We start from the raw sequence: 19,181 nt of genomic DNA, 5'->3' as shown, positions 1-19,181 counted from the left end.
GCGAGGTTCCCAAAAAAGAGTTCCCAAAAAAGACCCCAGGTTTCTCCTTATCCTAGATTCAATGCAGGGCCGGGGCTTAAACCGTGGATCTTTTTGTCAATCAATAATGCCCCAAAAAATAAGAGCGATCCATTGCTTCATCGTTGCAACTGGGAAATCACTTGTTAAGGAATAAAACCCTTAAAGCAAGTTATGAGAAGACTTTTTGACTTTTACAAAATTGTGAAAACAACCAATTAGATGGACTGGCACGACATTGCTCTGTGAAAATGATTTGTCAGATGAAGTATTCACCAGTCCCTGGTCTCACCTTCGTCTGGGTCACTGGCCTGGAGGCGCGTGAGCAAAGCTTTGGGCGCCGCGCTCTCGTACACGCTTGACATGTAATGAGAGGAGGAGAAAGACGGTGCATTGTCATTCACGTCCAACACCTTCAGGGAAATGTCAGAGCGGCAGAACAGGCCTCCTCCATCTGTTGCCTGGGCGATGAGTCGGTAGCTGGGTGTCACCTCACGGTCTATCGTGGTGGCTGTACGCAGCTCGCCTACAAATAACAACATGAAGATTAGTCTACTGTATATATGGTCATCAGCAGTATTAACAGGAAGACATTGTCGTACAAAAGCTTCAATAACTTTAGTGAACACTGCTAACACTGCTGGCCCTGTACGTGTGTCCTCCACCTGCAGTAATATGTGCAATACTGTCACATAATGTGAACTATTTCTGGTACAATTCACAAGCACTTTACCTGACATTTAATATTGTACATTTGCTGCGCTGTACATAATTATAGTCAAAGATAGTTATGGTAAAGTCACTTTTCCTGCCATTAATTTTGTGGTATGCGCTGTATGCAATCATAGTCATAGCCACTTTTGTACATATAATATAGTATATATATTTTATGTACTATATATATATATATATATATATATATATATATATATATATATACATATATATATATAAAAACACACACACACACACACACATATATGTATGTAATACATAATTATTAAATAGACTTAACGTAACGTAAAGCAAAATATGAATAATTATATAGTATAATTATACTATGAAATACATATACAAGTAGTAGAAGTGTTTAGTTGCTAAATATGTGCGATCAATGTTTTCAACAAAATTACAACTAAAAACCAAAGTTTAAAGCATGGTGCCCCTCTGAGAGGTAGTGGAGGGTGTGTTCAGATTACCTGTGTTGGCGTCCATGTAGAAATCCTCCACACCGATTCCAAACAGTGAGTACTGGATCTCTGCGCTCGATCCTGAGTCGGCGTCTGTTGCTCCCACCATCAGTATGCCCTTGTTAGTGGGGATGTCCTCGGGAAAAGACGCAGAGTAGACAGCCTGGATTAAATATGACGAGATAAAAAATTAAACCAGAAGAAGAACAAAAATAAGTTGCTCAAAAGCTTCAATGGAAGAAATATGCTGCCCTTTTCTGTACAGTTAATTACCCTCTCTGACTCCATTTCTGCTTCTCTGCTTCTTTGAAAATGACCTGACTGACCCACGTAGACTAAAACACTATGGACCGATCAAAAGCTATAACGGTTTGACTAAAAGTGTTAATTGCTGATTTCCAGTACAAAGCAGTTTTAGATGACACATACGACGTGACATGGCGACCCTCTGCTTCAAATCTAGCATCAAACGTAACCTGTGGTGCACTTTGAGGCTATTTAAGTACAATTTAGGGATGTCAATAGTATTTGTTAATCGATAGTTGTGATTATTTATGTCACAGCCACAAACTGTGCTAGACAACGCCAAAATGCCCAAAAAGTCAACCTAAATGGAAGTGCAAATGTGAAGGAAATGTATTTATCATATGACCTGTTACTGAACCATGCAAAACAGGAATAATCCACAAAACCGAACATTCTGGAGGTGCAAAATCAACCTCCATCGATCCACTATCAGTCATTTCCCAAATACTTAATCATTCATTACTTTTCATTTGCATCTTCACTGACACTGATAGTAGAAGTATTCCAAATGGATTCCTCCACTGTTTTTTTTTTTTTTATGGCCAGTTTAAACACTAAAGAGCTGAGACAGGGATGACGGATTTCAAACAGAATTGGTAAAAGTTTAATAAAAAGCGAAAGACTTCCTCCAATAATGATTTGAAATGGCAGCATTATGGATTAGTCCGAGAGCTGCACGGCTCAATTCTCTTTTTTCTTCCATATATCTCGAAGAGCAAAGCCAAATTTAATATTCAAACCTGGAAAGTTGAACTGCTGACTCATTCCTAGATTGTGTTTTGTAAAATGGATGCATTTAATCGACCCCGGATGATAGTTTTAACTCTTGCCAGTGGATGAATATTGCGAGCGCCTCGGCAGTAGATGGAATCAGAAACTGTGCATGGTAACTCGCAATTTAATCTGGTGCTGAACATCTTTTTTTTAAGATGAATGTTTCTGTACATTGTCCCTTGAAGCAAAGACTAAACCAACCCATGCCCAGCACTAAACATGTTTTAAATGTTATTACATATTCCAAAATGTGATTTATTTTAGGTTTTTTGATGTAGCGCGTCTTTTAATTAAATTTTATTTTATTTTAAACCAAATTTTAAAAAAGAGAAAATTGTCAAAAATAACTTTATAACTAAATCTAACACTCAAAGAATCAATGTTAAGGATTAAATGATAACGTCACATTTATTGAAGTATGATTGGAATTGTGTTTGTATTTAATATATCAAATTCAGCAGTTTATGTTCTTTTTTTAATAATAATATTAATAATGATAATAATACATTTTATTTATTTGGTACTTTTCGAGACACTTAAAGACAATTTACATAACATAACGGTAATAAAAACAGACAATAAAAAAACAAAAACCCTAAAAGATAAAATCAGTAAATCAAAAAAGTAGCGAGAGACAATTAAAGGATTAAAAGCAGTTCATAGATTTGCCAACGCAGACTTTGCTCTAGTGTCTCCTCATCACCACCTGCCTCCCCTTTTGTTTGCCCCGTCTGCTCTGTGTCTGCTCTGTGTTTGCTGAGCGTGGCTGCGGACCTGGTTGCAGATGGGGCTGTTGTCGTTGGCGTCCATGACAGTGACTTCCACAGCGCTCCGAGCCACGTAGAGTCCGTCGCTCGCGGTGATGTTGAGCAGGTACCAGTCCTGCTGCTCCCGGTCCAGGATCCCACTCACGTACACCTTCCACTCGCCCTGCACCAGAGCCAAACCGAACACGCCTCGCAAGTTCCCCCCTAGAGGAGAAACGCACAGCTTGAATCTGTCTGAACATATGCTATGGAAAAGTTTGGACTCTGAGAAAATAAACTAATATTAATAATACCAAAGTTAAATTAAGATTGATGCGGCCTTTAACGATTGCACCCACTTTTATTACTATATGAAGACCGTATCGCTTGATCTGATATACACAAAAGTACACTGAAAGTATATGGTTAAGTTTTCCAATCCCAACTTTGTTTCCATGACAATTAAAAATGCTATTGTATTGCATGATTATGTGTTTTGTATTCACTTATTTGGATTTGAATTACATTATGGTTGTATTTATATTCTGTGTCTCAACGTCTGACCCGGGATTTCATTATATTTGGCAGAAGGCAGTTTTGTCTATTCAAAAAGCATCCACTCCTTTTCTCCAGCTGCCAACACGATGCAGGTCCCAATCAATAAACATCTATCTTCACAAGTTTGATCGCAGATTGAGGTAGCAGCTTATCAAAGCATAAAAATTGACCTTTTATGACAACGGCTTTATCACTGTTTTAAATCACAGCCACGCTCAGAAACATAACATGAATACAAAAGACGAGCTTGCCTTTAATGTCCTTAACCTTGTTTTACACTGATGTTGTACAGTACTACACTGAAGTTTAATTCAGGTGAGGAACGTAGATAACTATGAGTTTTTGTGCAGATACAATACAGAAGAGTATGTTTTTTGTATTTTTTTGTATTTTTTTTTTTCTTTTCTGTATTTCGACCACACATAAATATTGAAATATGGACAAACGTATTATTTAAAAATTGTGACGAGAATCAATGATGCAAAGCAATGTTTGGATCCACATCTATCATCTTTAATTTGCCTTAGTAGTTATTGTACTTTACATTTATTATATTTCTTTGACTAATACTTTTCTTGTTGATCTTGCAAAGTGCAGTGAAAAGCATGGTCTTGGCAGTTGATACAGTTTTCAATTTAGAAAGTGCATTTTTGCCTTAGCTTTGGAGGATTTAACATGCTGTGTGACACTTAATATAGAAATTAGGCCACCAATAAAAAGGAAAAGGTTAGTAATATAGGAATTAATTTAGAAAGTGACCTTTAATAAAACTTTCATTGAGAACAAAGTTTAATTCCCAAGTAGCTCAACCTAATCTAACTGCACAGTGAGTGATGCCTTTAGTCGACAGTATATCAAGCTTGATTACCTGGGCGTCGTGCGGTCATTTTCTTACCGGTGATGTAAAAGCTGACCATTCGGTTTTGGTCCGTCCCGTCACGATCCCTGGTTTTAAGGACAGCCACCACCTCCCCCAGCGGGTCGCTCTCCTTCACCGCCCCTCGGTATAACTCCCGCTCAAACTGGGGCGGGTTGTCATTGACGTCCGATAAGGTGATGGTCACAACGGTGGTGGAGGACAGCGACTGCACCTCTCCCAAATCCGAGGCCACAACTTCAAAACTATAGCTGGAGCAATACTCGTGGTCCATTTGGGTCAACGTGGTGATCCAGCCCGTTTTACTGTCGATGGCAAATGAGGCTCTTCGGTCCCCGGTGGTGAAGGGGCCAGTTTCCTTCGTTAACTCTGAATTGGTTAGAATAGACCCAATGCAGTACGTCACCTGTGATCAAAACATACAGTGTATTCAGTTTCAACATGTCGTATTGCAGAATATTGCGTGGCAGGTGGAACAAATAAAGACCTGTCCGTTGGCGCCCCAGTCTGGGTCGAGTGCTCGTACTTGCACCACCCTGGTCCCAACAGGCATGCCCTCCATCACAGTGGCTACATAAGGGTTTGTCTCAAAAATGGGTCTGTTGTCATTGATGTCAAGAATCTGGAAATGCAAAATTGAAAAAAAAAAAGAATACAGCTATTATTGTCACAGTTTTGTACAATAGAGCAGGGAATTGATCAATCTTCTTCTACATTATTTCTTTATTGTAAAAGCTTATTTAGTATGTGTCGACAGAGAGACAGGAATAAAGCCTTTCAGCAACTTTGCTCTCTTCCTGTTTTATATAATTTGATCTCATAGTGTATGTGTAAATGTGTTTTTATGTACAGTTTGTTTTTGTTAATTTTAATGAATGTTTTAATTGTGTTTATTTGGATATACTGTGTTTGTTTGTCGTTTATTCTGTGTTGTGTTCGGTATCCATGGAAAACAGCTTTACTCATTGGGTTTTCCCTGTATAAATAAATACAATTAACGATAAGATCTGTAATATTATGGGGCTGAGCTACCTGAGACAGAAAATTAACCTCCTTCATCACTAACTAACCTTCACTTCCACGTCCACAGTAGACACAGCCTCAATCAGGTTTCTTCTAGTCGTCGCGGAAACCTTGAATCTAAAGTTGCTGACCTCTTCATAATCGAGAGGCAGGACCAATCTGATCAAGCCGGTATCCTTCTCCACTAAAAAAGTCCCTTCCTGGTTACTGTCCTTTGTCTCTCCGGCTATAGCAGTGAAGAAGCCGGACTGTCCCGCGGCCATGTAGACAGAGCCCAGAGCTGTCCCGACCGCAGTGTCCTCTGGGATGGTGAAGGAGTACTGTGGCTGGCTGAAGGAAGGGACAAACGCATCGGGCGGGACCACGTGGATAAAGGCCGAGACCAGAGAGTGTTTTGGGGGAGAGCCACCGTCTGTAGCTTTGACAAAAAAAGACAGGACGGTCCCCTGGAGGTGGTCCACTGTGCTCTTAGTCATCATCCACCCGCTGTCCGCCTCAACCTGGATAAAGGGGGAAGTATGTGTTAAAATATCACTTATGTCTTTATTAGAAGGGACAGTACATTCATGAAGATAATTCATTAGTTCATACTGATAAATATGTAAGATTTTAGCTACAAGGTAATGTCCCATCTGTTGTCCCTTGACAGGGTGATGGTACTAGCTTCTAATACATTGTTTGGTTGATATATTTTGGCACTTTTTATCTTGTCGGCTATTGGCCTTAAAGATTAGCTGAAACCAGAAATAGGTATATATCAGTCCAACTAGTACATCACTCCCATAAACCCTTTGGCACATGAGTAATATCCACATGTATAAATATTCAGCTGCATGCACAGCTTTAGAATAGCTTTATTCAGACAACACAGTGAAAGTGGGGTGGACCAGGCTGTGCAGACAATGCATAGTGGTTGTATTTTTTCACAAACAGCTGCATTTACAACCTTTTTTTGGTGGAAAATGTACTCATTTCCAAAGAAAAAATCAGGTACCCCGGTTTTAATTCTCCAACATAGGCCAATATTTAGTTTTAGACGACCTGCTGTGTGAAGAAAAAAACTTTATTTTAGAGAGGACGGGACGACAGTGCACAAAACGGGACTACGCTGCACTCTTATGGGTGGATGCGTTTGTGGTCATCATTTGGGGAAATGTATCTAAATCGAGCCTACATACTGTTTTCTCTGGATCTAAACAATCTGCATCAACCCTGAAAACCCCATTGGTCGATCTCTATATTATCTATGTATTATCTAATTCCACATGTGGACTAGATAAAATACATGTTACAGGCTCGAGTATGCCACAATAGATTTGCAACACAACGTGCTGTCCTAATATAATATCAAATGCCCCGGTGCGAATGCAACTGTGCCATTAAAAGTCTGATATTAAAGTCCATCAAACGTCCGATGCACTGACCTCCAGCACATCGACCAGTGAGAGCCGCGCCTCGCTGTACAGGGAGTAGGTGACGCGTCCATTAGAGCCGGCGTCCGGGTCTGTGGCCTGGATCTGAGTGACCAGGGAGCCTTTTGCCACGTTGGATTTGATGCTCATCCTGTACTCCACTGCCCTGAACCGGGGGGCATTGTCATTGTCATCCACGAGGACCACCCTGACTGTGCAGAAAGAGGCGCGGCCTGCAACAGAGAACAAAGGAATTGAGAAGTAAGCACTCAAATATACATGAAACATATTAAACTGACTTTGTTCTATTATTTCAAATATGCCACAGAAGTGTTTTTATCTGTGAGACCCAGCTTTGATATTTTTCATGCATCAAAAGTCAAAATAAAACAAATTAAATACCATGAAGCTTAGACATGATATAATGAGACACAACATATGATGCAGGGAGTTATTATGGGATTGAGTCACGTCTGAAGCATAATCTTATATTATCTCATATTGCATCTTCACATCACGCATAGTAAACATGTATTAATTGTACACCACATGGAAACTGTGACTAAACTATGACTAAACCCAGACTAAACATGGACGAGGCCCAGGACTAAAACAGGACCAAACTGTCTTGAATTTTACCATAGAAATTCAGCAAAATAAAACTTCCAGATGTCATTGTCATTATTTGTGACCTGTAATTTTCTTTGAATTATTGTAGTTGAATTATACAAAAAGTGTCAGGGGTTATAGCCAGAAACTACCTCTTTCTACCTCCTCTTTCTACCTCCTTTTTCTACCTCCTTTTTCTACCTCAGACCACTCAGTTTCTAAGATATTTTGTGCAGTTTTTAGAATTAAAGTCCCACCTCCTCCGTCCAGGGCCATCACAGTCAGCACCAGATCTTTATTCAGGGGGTTTTCTCTGTCCATCCTCTGATTTGAAGCTATAACTCCAGCTGCATCAATAGTGAACTGCGTTTTGCCCAAGTCGTTCACAAAGGAGTATGTGATCTGACCGTACAATCCCGTGTCCTCATCAGTCGCCAGGACCTGGAGTACAAGCAAAGCATGCACCATGAGTTTGAGCCTACAGCAGTGTATGTACAGAGCAAAATAAATAAGTTGTGTACCTGGATGACCCTTGAGCCTGGAGGTGCGTTTTCACTAACCTCGGCCAGATAGAACCGCTGGCTAAAGACAGGGCTGTATAAATTAGCTCCCAAAACACGGACAATGACCTGGAAAGAAAAAGAAAAAACACTTAATTTCTAGTTAAATGGCCCATAATATGTTGTTGACATACACACTTTACAGCTGCTTAATGGAATACACACATGGCAATACAGTAAATGGTAACACTTCATTCACTCCACTTCAATTATTTGATTACAAATGTTCCGTAATATAATTGTCACTAGCAAGCAATAAATATAACTGAACTAGAACTGAATAGCAATCAATAATAGTTTGTCCTTATCAGGTCAATATGGAAAATCATTAGAATTCTGTCATGTCGAAATAATTGCACTGCGGTGATAATCAATATGTTGGATACCAATTTCCCTTTTATTTATTATCTTTATTATATGTATTTAGGTTTATTTCAACTGGCATAAGGACAGTTTCGTAATTGACTAATTCTTGGTCAACTAAAGGACATGCTCTGTTTGATTAGTGGACTAAAGGGGACAATGAAACTGGTAAAAACTCTCAAAACTCTCAGTAAATCTATTATATGACCATTTATCTGACCCAAAAGGCTTGCAAAAAAACTACAATCCCACAAAAAAACAACTATTTTTACAGAAAAGTACCAGTAAACTGTATTTAGATGTAAAAACTCATGATTCACAAATCTTCAGCTGGCTCACTCCATGCCTTCTATCTTCTGCTAATGTGAATCCATATCATCTAAAACACCATTGGCCAATTAAACAACTAAACATCTAAAGTCTGACAGCCCTAGCCCGGCACGGAGGCACTCGCTTGTGATATCTTGTAGTTAATGTCGGGAAACACCAGTTTTTGCCTTTCGAATAGATTGACGGTTGATATGGAGGATTAGACTGAATAATGTAATAGCAACGATTAAATATTGTTTTGTAATTTACATCGAGTAAAGCTAGCAAGCGTATTTTTCACATTTATGTTTGGCATTTTTTGTCAGCTTGTCTGCAACAAATCTGCACCGATGCAAACATATGCTAACCTCAGGAACATTAAACGGTGGAGCAGCAGACTTCACAACACACCATGTTTTAAACGTTTAGTCACGGGTCAACAGACAGGCCACTCCGTATCTGCGCCAAAATGAAGTAAACATCTTGTGATCTGACAGAAGTAAATGAGAGTATGATTGGGGCTTCTCACCTGAGCCGTGTTAGTGAAGACTCCATCTGACACGGACACATTGAGCTGATAGGACAGTTTCATGCCTTGTCTCCTCTTGTTAGACAGGGTAAGCTCTCCTGTATCTGCCTTCATCAGAAAAGTCATGCGCTCATTTCCAGAGAGGATACTGTACCTGCAGGCAGTAAAAAGTTTGAATGCATGTTGCTTTCTGATAAACAACGGTCGGAAGTACAATAGTGCATCTCTAGACAAAAAGTTTAGTTAAAAATGTGAACTTTCAGCACTTAAAGCAGACTGGCATCAGTAGCAAACAGCACGTAACCTTATTTTAATGCAACAGTGCAAACACATGATCATCACTATTCATTATTGATGCACGAAACATCCAACAACTTCCAAGAAAAGTAAGCAACAGAATTGCAGCTTGAGTTGCATTAAACAAACTCTTTTAATGGATTGGCTGTATGCGGACGGCTCGGGATCAAAGGGGGAAAAAGTGGCCGTTATTTACTTAATGTGCCATGTTTTTGGCAGCAGTGCAAAATGTCCATAGAGATTAGCCAAAACAATGTCATAAACTAAACAAAAGTGTGGTAATACATTTATCACACACTTGAGTTAAAACTTAAATAAAACACTTTATTTTATTTTTTTAATAAATTTACATTTCCCAAGTGCCACAATAAGCATTATGTTTTCCAGTGATCCAAACCAGCACTAGTTGCTTTAAGCATTGTGTGAATAAAATCTTGTTGCTTATGATTTGAAATGGACTGGGTTCATTTTGAATCTGCTTGAATACAGTGTAACCGTAATACCTGAGCTTATTCGCGTCACAAATGTCTGCGTCTGAGGCCTGGACACACGTCACAAAGTGTCCTCTCGGCGCCAGCTCACTCACAAAGGCCTCGTACAGGGTTTGGCTGAAGTTCGGGGGGTTGTCATTGGTGTCTGTTACAGCCACTGTGATGCTGACGTCACTGCTGAGGGCCGGCTCGCCACTGTCCGTCGCGCGCACGATAAAGTTGTATCGTTGGATGAATTCGTAGTCGAGGAGACGAGCAGTGTATATGAGGCCACTGCTGCCGTCGATCTGGAAGTAGTCTGAGCTGTTGTAAATGTCTGAGAGGATTTGATAACGCACTAAAGCATTCTTCTCTGTGTCTTGATCCAGCGCGAGAACCTACAGAACAAGCACGATATGAGAGTCTGAGCGAGCGAGAAAGCAGCTCATGTATTATTCAAAAACTGTTGATTTGTTTCTTTAGATGCAGTTTAAAGTAGTACAGCAACAGCAAGTGGAAAAAATAAATTAAGTTTTGTATTCCAGTTTCTGGCAAGAGGACAGTTCTCACAGCAGGTTTACTCTCCACTTCCACTGAAAACCTCCACTATTTGTTTCACACATATAGAGTTAAGATGTTGTAAACTAAAATAGAAAATAATACATATTATTTTGAAACTATAACAAAAGCAGTGTTCTTCTTCAACAGCATCACAGCAAATCATAGGATTTTTAGAGTTTAATCAGTTTAATTAGTTTGTCTTTTGGTAATGACTGTTATGGGATTGCACAATTAGGGCTGCGATTAATTCTCTTAAATGAGAATAAAAATAGTTTCCCAAGTATAGCTGTGCAAGCACCTAAAAATGAATGTATATGAATGTTAATGGTATGGCAAAGTATTGTGAGAGCGAGGTATTATTTAGATTTAAGTACATACTTCTTCCTTTCGCAATTCAAAAATCAGGCACTCAAGCTTTAACCATCTTAATAAAAGAAATGTACAGTTCATTGTATATGTCTAAGCAGTCGATAGTATGAAATATGTAAAAACGTACATTATTCATGCGCTGCCTTTCTTGCGTGTCTAATAGTACATGCACGTAGTCACTGCAACAGTGTAGAGATGCAAACCTGCAAAACTGTGGTCCCAATCATGACATTTTCCGACAGAACGGCAGAGTAGGAATTATTCTGGAACAACGGCGGATTGTCGTTGGCGTCCAGCACCACTATGTCCACGTCCACGTCGGACTTGGCGCCGGTCAATATGTCTGTCGCCTTCACTGTCAGCCTGTAATACTGGCTGGTCTCGTAGTCCAACGGGTAGATCACAGAGACGATGCCACTATCGAAACCGATGTCGAACTGCAGCGAAGGGTCCCCGTCGGTGATGGTGAAGATGACATTTTGACCCTCAGGAGTGGAGGCGTTGATGCCCAGGACGGCGGTGAAGACGGACACGTCCTCTTGGACCGTGACGCCGTAAAAGGACTTTTCAAACACCGGCATGGCTTTGTTCACTACATTTACAGGCACCTCGACCTCGCTGGACATCGGGGGAAATCCTCTGTCCGTGGCCACAACGGTCAGTTTATACTCGGCGTTAGACAGATCCGATTCGAAAGCTCGCTGCAGAGTGAGCTCTCCTGTGACTGGATTCACCTGCAGACAGCATCACATATGTTCTTTTCATGGGCAGTGTACCTCTGAGTTTTAATGCCACTAAAAAATAAAACAGATTATACATGAAATAACAAATAATTTAATTTAAAGTCCCTGTTCGTTTTTTGGTAATTGTTCATTTTGTGTTCACTTTCATCCAGTGCTACTAGTTTACCACTAAACATACATGGCATAATATATACGAGAATTTGAGTTTTAACATGATTAATACATGTGTTTTGCATAATTTGTGAGTGACATAAGTGACTTTTTAACCGTTTTAAAATGACATTGTACCTGGAAGTTTCTGTGCTGCTCTTTCAGGCTGTAGGTCACATCTCCGTTCACTCCACTGTCTAAGTCTGAGGCGGAGACAGTGAAGATGGCCGACCCGGGTTCGGCCTCCACTTGGACTGTGGCGTAATATGGGAGATTCATAAACACAGGGGCATTGTCATTCATATCCTCCACCTGAAGAGAACAGTGTAAGGTTATTGAGGCGTGCTCAGAGTAATGAATCACACAATGACGCTGTTCTGAAAAGTGGATATAGGTTACAAAGCAAACTTATAGAGCAAAACATGATGTCAGAGATCAACTGAGTTTTGGAAAACACAATGTCACCAACGTGCCCTATGTCCAGTCTAGAGAGTGTGGAAGTCTTAATAGCGTTCACAAAAATTTGACCTTTGACCAAAAACTTCTAATTAGTGTGTATGTTTAAAAATGCATTGATCTGCAACGTCAAATATATTACAACATATGCCGAAAAATTCTAATATGAAGTTATGTACAGTTTGAAGAAATGTCCTGAATTGTGGTAGATCAAAAAACAACAACAACAACAACAACAACAACAACAACAACAACAACAACAACAACCATACAATAGAAATCATATACACATACATTCACACATATAGGTTTGATTATGGCAAACAAAATATGTGAGTTATATTGGAAAGCATGATTATTTGAATGGTTTTATTTAGTACACTTACAGTTACTTGCATGTTGTATAGGCCTAATTCATGTTTAAAAAGGCACAGTTGAATAAATAAATGATTTTCCCCTTGTGTGGAGAGAGAAAGAGCGTCCATATGGCTCAGAAAATAATCCATTGTTTTTTCAAATACATATGTATTGTCAAATAATTGCATTTGCATTAATTCAAAAAGGACAAACTCACCTGCACTTGCACAGTGACTCTGGCCACCCTCAGGACCTCCTCCTCTCTCCGCACCTCCACCACCAGTGTGTAGGTTGGAGTCTCTTCTCTGTCGAAGGGCCTCCCTGTGGTCAACAGCGCTCCACAGGTCGGCCGGATTTCGAATCGCCCACTGGGGTTCAAGAGCGAGTACTTGAGTGGCTCATTCAGACGATGGCTGATGGTATTTACCACAGTTAGCGTGCTAATATTAGCCGTGTTCTCGCGGATGGAGGCGGAGTAGATGGGAAGAGTAAAAAGAAGACCACTGTCCAGAGCCTCACGGACCAGCACTGTCACTAAGGCCATGCTGGAGAAGCGGCCATCCCAAACCTTCAAAACAAAACAAGTGACATTGTTTTTTGTACATCTTTAGTTTGGTGTACAAAGTGAGTGTGACGTGGTGGGGGAGACTTATGCGTATGGGAACTTGGGGAGAAATTCTATGCTCCATACAGAAAGTCGTGACAGAACCTAGGTTTCAATCCTAGTTTTCAGGGTTTTGTTTTGCCTTTGTTTAGTCATAATCTTTAGTGCATTTTCCCTTACATGCCCTACCCAATGTAGGACGCAAACAATGGTTAAACTGGACTAACATTTTTCGAGTGAATATGTTTCACTGCTCACCCAAGTGGCTTCTTCAGTTCTGATGCAGCGCTGGAAAGGGACTGATTTATATATCTGTCTGAAAAACACACCATAGTTTGTTTCCCTTATTTTGGTTTGGGTCTGAGGCAATGCACGGACCGTCGAAGCTCCTTACTGTCCACAACTACGTGTGTTAGATCGCTTCTTGTTTCAGAGATATATTTAAACCGGCCCCAGAACTGTGTCAGAACTGAAGGAGCTTCTTGGATGAGTGGCAAAACGTATTCACTCTAAAAACCTTTGACCAGATCATAGAATTCAACCTTCTTTTGCTATGGACCCGAATGACTGGATTGCCCTGAGTAGACCTTACTTAGATTGATTTAAGGGTCATTTTAGTCTGATGATGATCATACTTTATACCTAAACATTATGCTGTGTTAAAAGTTGGAGGTCGGTTCATTTTTGGAGGTCTTATTGAAAAGTCCTATTTGCCAGACTTTTGTAGCCCTTAATCAGGATCCTAATGAGCATTCATAATCACAGCTCACACATTGCCCTTTCTGCTCGTTATACTAAAAACAACAAGGGCAACGGGATGAAAGGAGCTCATTGAAGAAACTCTGTTAACAAGCCAGACAACCAGTCGACAGGGAGACACCTAACGCTGTTCTCTGACCTCCCCGAGGAAATCGTTTTTTATAAGCTCTTGTAGACCAATTGTCTCCTTTCTATCCAAGCTTTGAGGGGAAAAAACCTAATTGAAATTCTGTCCAAGGTGTGGAACTTTCAGCCGTACAGGGCCAATAACTCACCTTTACATTGAAACGGTAGCGCTCTTTATTGAGGTTAGGATTTACGACGGTCACAATGCCAGTGTAGCGTTCAATGTAGAAATATTCAGCGTCGACCAGAGAGTAGATTAGCTGTGATGTCATGGAGCTGTCGGGTTCAGAGGTCATATCAGGGTCAAACGCCTCAACCTGCAAAACTTCAACGCCCAAATAAGTCGGCAGAAGGAGGACAGCCTCATAACTGTCCTGAGCAAACTTTGGAGGTGAATCGTTGATGTTGATCACCTAAGACAGCAAATGCACTGAGATTTAATAAGGGCAAAACAATTTAGCAGTAAAGTCTATCCAAGAAATCAAAACAGGCAAGTGAAAATGTCTTTATGGTTTGGAAAGATTACACATGAACCAACTTTTATGATCACTTGGGCGGGGCTGTCAGCAGTTCGAGGAGGCTGGCCGCTGTCTCGGACGTGGACTCGAAATATGAAATCAGAGAAGGTCTCATAGTCCAAACTGGCAATTGTCCTGAAAAGTAAGAATCGGAAAGGTCAATATTAGCTATTAAGTATGCAGTCACTCAAAAAATATAAGAAATATATTAAAGAAAAGGTACATTTTAAATTCATTAGTACATATGGTGATTTTGAAAGTGAAATTATTTGTGATACACCATCGGAAGACAAAGTTTGAGATATTGTGGATATGCCAATTACACCTAACTTTTAACTCATTTGACGCTCCATAATAAGTATCTTGTATCCTATTTTCCCTGTGGGGTTTACGGTTAAGTCGGGGTAAATCAGTCGTAGCTGTTGCTGCTGTGTTGACGCTGTCTTACCGGATCGACCCCGTCCCGGAGTCCACGCTGAAAAACATGCGCGCGGTGTCATCTATAATCTGGAACACTAACAAGGCGTTGTGATTACGATCCATGTCAGTGGCTTGGATGACTAACGGTGTTCCATCCTCTCCGAGAACAACACTGTTGACCGGCGCCGCTTCACTGATTACACCAACATACCTGGAAAATAAGTCAAAATGCGGAGGGTCTTAAGGACACACACATCAGAGCCTGGGGTAACTTCACCATGGAAACGTACGTGAGTTTTTGAAATACAGGGGGGCTGTCATTGACATCTCCAACCTGGACGAGGACTGAAGTGCTGGCTTCTACTCCAGACATACTCAAAGCGTTCACCACGAGGAGGTAAGAGGCTGTTTGCTGCCAAAAACAACAAAATTGCCATTAGCATAAAGTGGCTTTCGCACATCTGTCTGAATATATTAAGATAAAATCATTCACAGCATTGATGGCACAAGGTGAATAAAATCAAGGGATTTTACGTACCTCAAAGTCAAGCAGTTTGCGAGTCATGATTACACCGGTGTGATGGTTGATGTCGAAGCAGTTATCTTCATTGCCTCGGCCAAGGTCATAAATAAGAGAGGAGCGGCTTATAGCGCTAATCGTGGTCACATGGGTTCCAATGGTGCTGTTCTCCATGATCTATACATGCACAAGCATAAATAAAGCTACTTATAACATGAATATTAGAGATTAACACTAATCAGGCATAATATAAGGACTAATAGTGTTTATAATGTGATATGACCAGCGTCCCCTCCACAACATTGTTTTTTTATTTATTTAACTTCTTTAGAGGTGGGAAATATTAACAAGATAATATTGTATAAATTGTTCTGCAAAATTTCAATATTGAGTTTATCGTTTATAGTTTAAAAAAATCAACAAAAAAGCTTTATTGTCATCTTTCAAATAAGGGTATGAGCTGATATATCTCCAGCGGTTTAAAGTTCCAGTGTGTGTGTGTGTGAAGTGCTTTTCCCACCATGCACTTCTTATAAATCAGGTTAATTTCACATGCAGCAGTCAAACCCCTCTATTTACTCCACCTTTGAGTGGAAATAATGTTATGGTTGATTTGATTGCAAAAGCAAGTCTTTACCTCAGCCTGGTACTCCCTCTGAGTGAACTGGGGTGTGGAGAATTCTGAGAGGGTCAGAGCGATGCGGACTGTGGCTGTGGCCATTAGAGGAGGAAATCCACTGTCAGTGACCCGAACAGTGAGGGTGTAGAAGCTAACAGCAGTCAGGTCCAACTCCCGGGCAATGAATATTAGGCCTGTGCCGTTATCTATGCTGAACACACCGCCTGTGTTACCTGCGAGGAATAGCAACCGCATTATTTACTGACAAATCCAAAAAGCTGATTAGCAAACATAAATCTGTTCTCTTTAGGCTAAATATGATAATAACAGCTGACAAATGCGAATAATAATGATTTATTTTTGCTTCTGTACCTGCTTCTATGCTGTATGCAAGCTTCCCATTAATCCCATTGTCTTTGTCTAAAGCTGTGACCTGCAGAACAGAGGTGCCTACAGAGAAAGACTCGTAGGCCGTGCCGTCATACACTGTGCTGGTAAAGTAAGGGATATTATCGTTGGAGTCCTCCACGGCAACCAGGATTCGCGCCAGGTCACGGTTAAATGGGAACTCCTGATCCTTGACCTGGGGCAACATCAGGGAAAATCAGAGATGAATATGGTAAGTTGTAGGGGGCAATAACTGAAATGAGCTAAAATTAGCACAGCAGACGGAGCAGCCAAAGGGCTCACGATTTGGAAGCGAGCACAAGGACACACGTGGATAGTCAGCACACAGTAAAGCCAGGTGTGGGGAAGATTATTTTTAGTACAAAAAAATACACCAAATGAAACATGGAGTAGACTGTTATTCCCGTGATAATAATGCAGGATAAGCAGAATTTGTACCGTAGCAAGTGATGCTACCATTTCTCAGTGCAGTGACTTCAAGGAAGAGTGGTCAAAGTAAGAAGCAAACTATATCATATTTATGTTTATATATTAGATGGAATTATTTAATAGTAATTTAAAACATGCTTGCATTAATGTATTTATCAAGGCTTGGCTCCATGACACCTTATTTTATTTAGATATTAATTTACAAATGTATTTCATCTTAATTGAAAATAAATGCATATGATGTTTTTGAGATGTAAACACATGTATTTTATTCATTATTTTCAATGTATTGAAGCTTGTAGCATTAAAAACAGTTCATGATATATTGTGGAAAAAGATTCACTTGTAAAAACCGTGTCCTGATGACGACAGATGAATCACTCCTGAACAAATGAGGGATTACACCAATGTTCATGATATAACATGTACTATATTGATTCATTTATTGTTAAGTGGTTGCTTAATGTAATTAGTTCATCACAAATCATGAGTAAAATTCATGAGTGAACTTTTTATCAGGAATTTAAAGGCCTTTCTAAATGGTTTATCAATATATCATATCAATATATCGAGTGTCAATAAACCAATAACAATTATATTCAAGTCATTAACATATGTGCTTATAACAGAAAACATGTATTATTTAATGCATTTGCTTTGTGAATTGTTTAAATGTATTCAAACTCTGATCATTGTCTGATTTCTAGTGTTATCAGATTATTGAAATATCATGTAAACGTTACATCTGATGTGACTATCGGCAATCTGAGTTATTTTTGATTGATGACTTAATCACAAATAAAGCCCTAAAAGGCAAACTACTGTGACAAAGACAAAAATGAATAAGAAAATGTTGAAGACTGAAAGTACTTTGTCTTCCAAGTACAACAGTTGACACATGTCACCAAGTGTTTTTGATCATCAAATTTCAAATACAAACACATTTGTGACAAAATTGTGAACCATTTTTGGTTTATCTGATTTTTCTAGATATCTGATTATTGCTGGCTATGTAAATGTACCCAATGATAGTAATGGTAAACCACATATTCACGTGTGTCTGTTGTTCTATTATGTCATAGAGTTTGTTTTTCTTTAGCGAGACAAATCTTACCATGACAGTGAGAATGTGCTGTGTCCGCGCCTCATAGTCCAGCCTGTCTGCAGTGTAAACCACCCCCGTCCCAGGGTTTACTCTGAACAGCCTCATACTGGCAGGATCCACTGAGCTGTAAATGGAGAAGCTCAAACGTGCGTGCTCGTCCACATCTGTCGCCCGCACACGCAGAAGCTCAGTGTCCACGGGAACATCTTCTGACACACTCACATCGTACGCAGACTGAGAAAATACTGGAGGGTTGTCGTTGCTGTCCAAAATCCGGATGAAAACCTAAATCAAAAAGAAGTCTGTTTATGTTTTGGGGCTACAAGGTGAAACTACTAGACTCTGGGAAATGATTTATGGTCAGAGTATTACACTGTAAAACAATATTGTGGACAAGCTTTGTTGCACTCAACCTTTCTATGGCAAGGCTAATCCCATTAATCCACTGTTATCAGGGATTTCCTTTCAAGTCAGTCCTAGCGGGGCAGCTAAGGCTTCATGAGCAGAACGGGGATTGACAAAAGCACATTTCATAGTCAGCAAGAGATCATTTCAGAAAATGCAAGCACAGGAAGGATGACAGATGACAGTAAACAACTCTCCCTGGGAAGGACTAACAATAATTTAATTTGATGTGGGTCATGAGCGTATAAGAACTGGTGCCAGTGCATAACAAATCAGAAGTGTGCATACCTGTGCCGTGGCGAGGCTGCTGCCATCTGTCACCTGGATAGTCATGTTGTACACCGACTGCATCTCTGCGTCCAGGGGCCTGGCCACCACCAGAGTCCCCACCCCCACTTGGAGGTCAAACTGCATGTCAAAGCTCCCTGCAAGCGAGACCCAAAAAGACACGTATGAGATTTGGTCATTAAGTATTCAGTCTACGTGCGAAACTCAGGTGCTCTAAGTTATTACTGTGTAATTGTTTTGGCTAGATGCCTATGTCTGAGGCTGGGGGCTCTGTGAAATAAAATGAACTGCACTGCTACACAA

General features: G+C 40.1%; 1 protein-coding gene across 1 annotated transcript in view; it reads right to left on the bottom strand.

Annotated features, from left to right (window-relative positions):
• Nucleotides 1-19,181, bottom strand: part of fat3b (FAT atypical cadherin 3b) — a 110,309-nt gene that overhangs the window by 54,743 nt on the left and 36,385 nt on the right. Inside the window, exons 12-34 of the mRNA XM_072445647.1 lie at nt 18,879-19,015; nt 18,195-18,470; nt 16,616-16,826; nt 16,262-16,476; nt 15,643-15,801; nt 15,395-15,516; nt 15,133-15,315; nt 14,705-14,819; nt 14,316-14,579; nt 12,895-13,245; nt 12,003-12,176; nt 11,175-11,705; nt 10,075-10,439; nt 9,275-9,428; nt 8,035-8,142; nt 7,771-7,954; nt 6,917-7,137; nt 5,540-5,992; nt 4,957-5,091; nt 4,488-4,875; nt 3,063-3,259; nt 1,218-1,371; nt 311-544 (exon numbers count right to left, since the gene is read on the bottom strand). Coding sequence (XP_072301748.1) covers nt 311-544; nt 1,218-1,371; nt 3,063-3,259; nt 4,488-4,875; nt 4,957-5,091; nt 5,540-5,992; nt 6,917-7,137; nt 7,771-7,954; nt 8,035-8,142; nt 9,275-9,428; nt 10,075-10,439; nt 11,175-11,705; nt 12,003-12,176; nt 12,895-13,245; nt 14,316-14,579; nt 14,705-14,819; nt 15,133-15,315; nt 15,395-15,516; nt 15,643-15,801; nt 16,262-16,476; nt 16,616-16,826; nt 18,195-18,470; nt 18,879-19,015 — 5,331 coding nt within the window. The remainder of the gene's footprint in view (nt 1-310; nt 545-1,217; nt 1,372-3,062; nt 3,260-4,487; nt 4,876-4,956; nt 5,092-5,539; nt 5,993-6,916; nt 7,138-7,770; nt 7,955-8,034; nt 8,143-9,274; nt 9,429-10,074; nt 10,440-11,174; nt 11,706-12,002; nt 12,177-12,894; nt 13,246-14,315; nt 14,580-14,704; nt 14,820-15,132; nt 15,316-15,394; nt 15,517-15,642; nt 15,802-16,261; nt 16,477-16,615; nt 16,827-18,194; nt 18,471-18,878; nt 19,016-19,181) is intronic.

The sequence above is a fragment of the Eucyclogobius newberryi genome, unplaced genomic scaffold, assembly GCF_026437365.1.
Source record: "Eucyclogobius newberryi isolate DKJ021-1_F unplaced genomic scaffold, fEucNew1.0.hap1 SCAF_15, whole genome shotgun sequence".
Lineage (NCBI taxonomy): Eukaryota > Metazoa > Chordata > Actinopteri > Gobiiformes > Gobiidae > Eucyclogobius > Eucyclogobius newberryi.
Note: the sequence above shows the minus strand (reverse complement) of the source record. Positions and strands in the feature narration are given on the sequence as shown.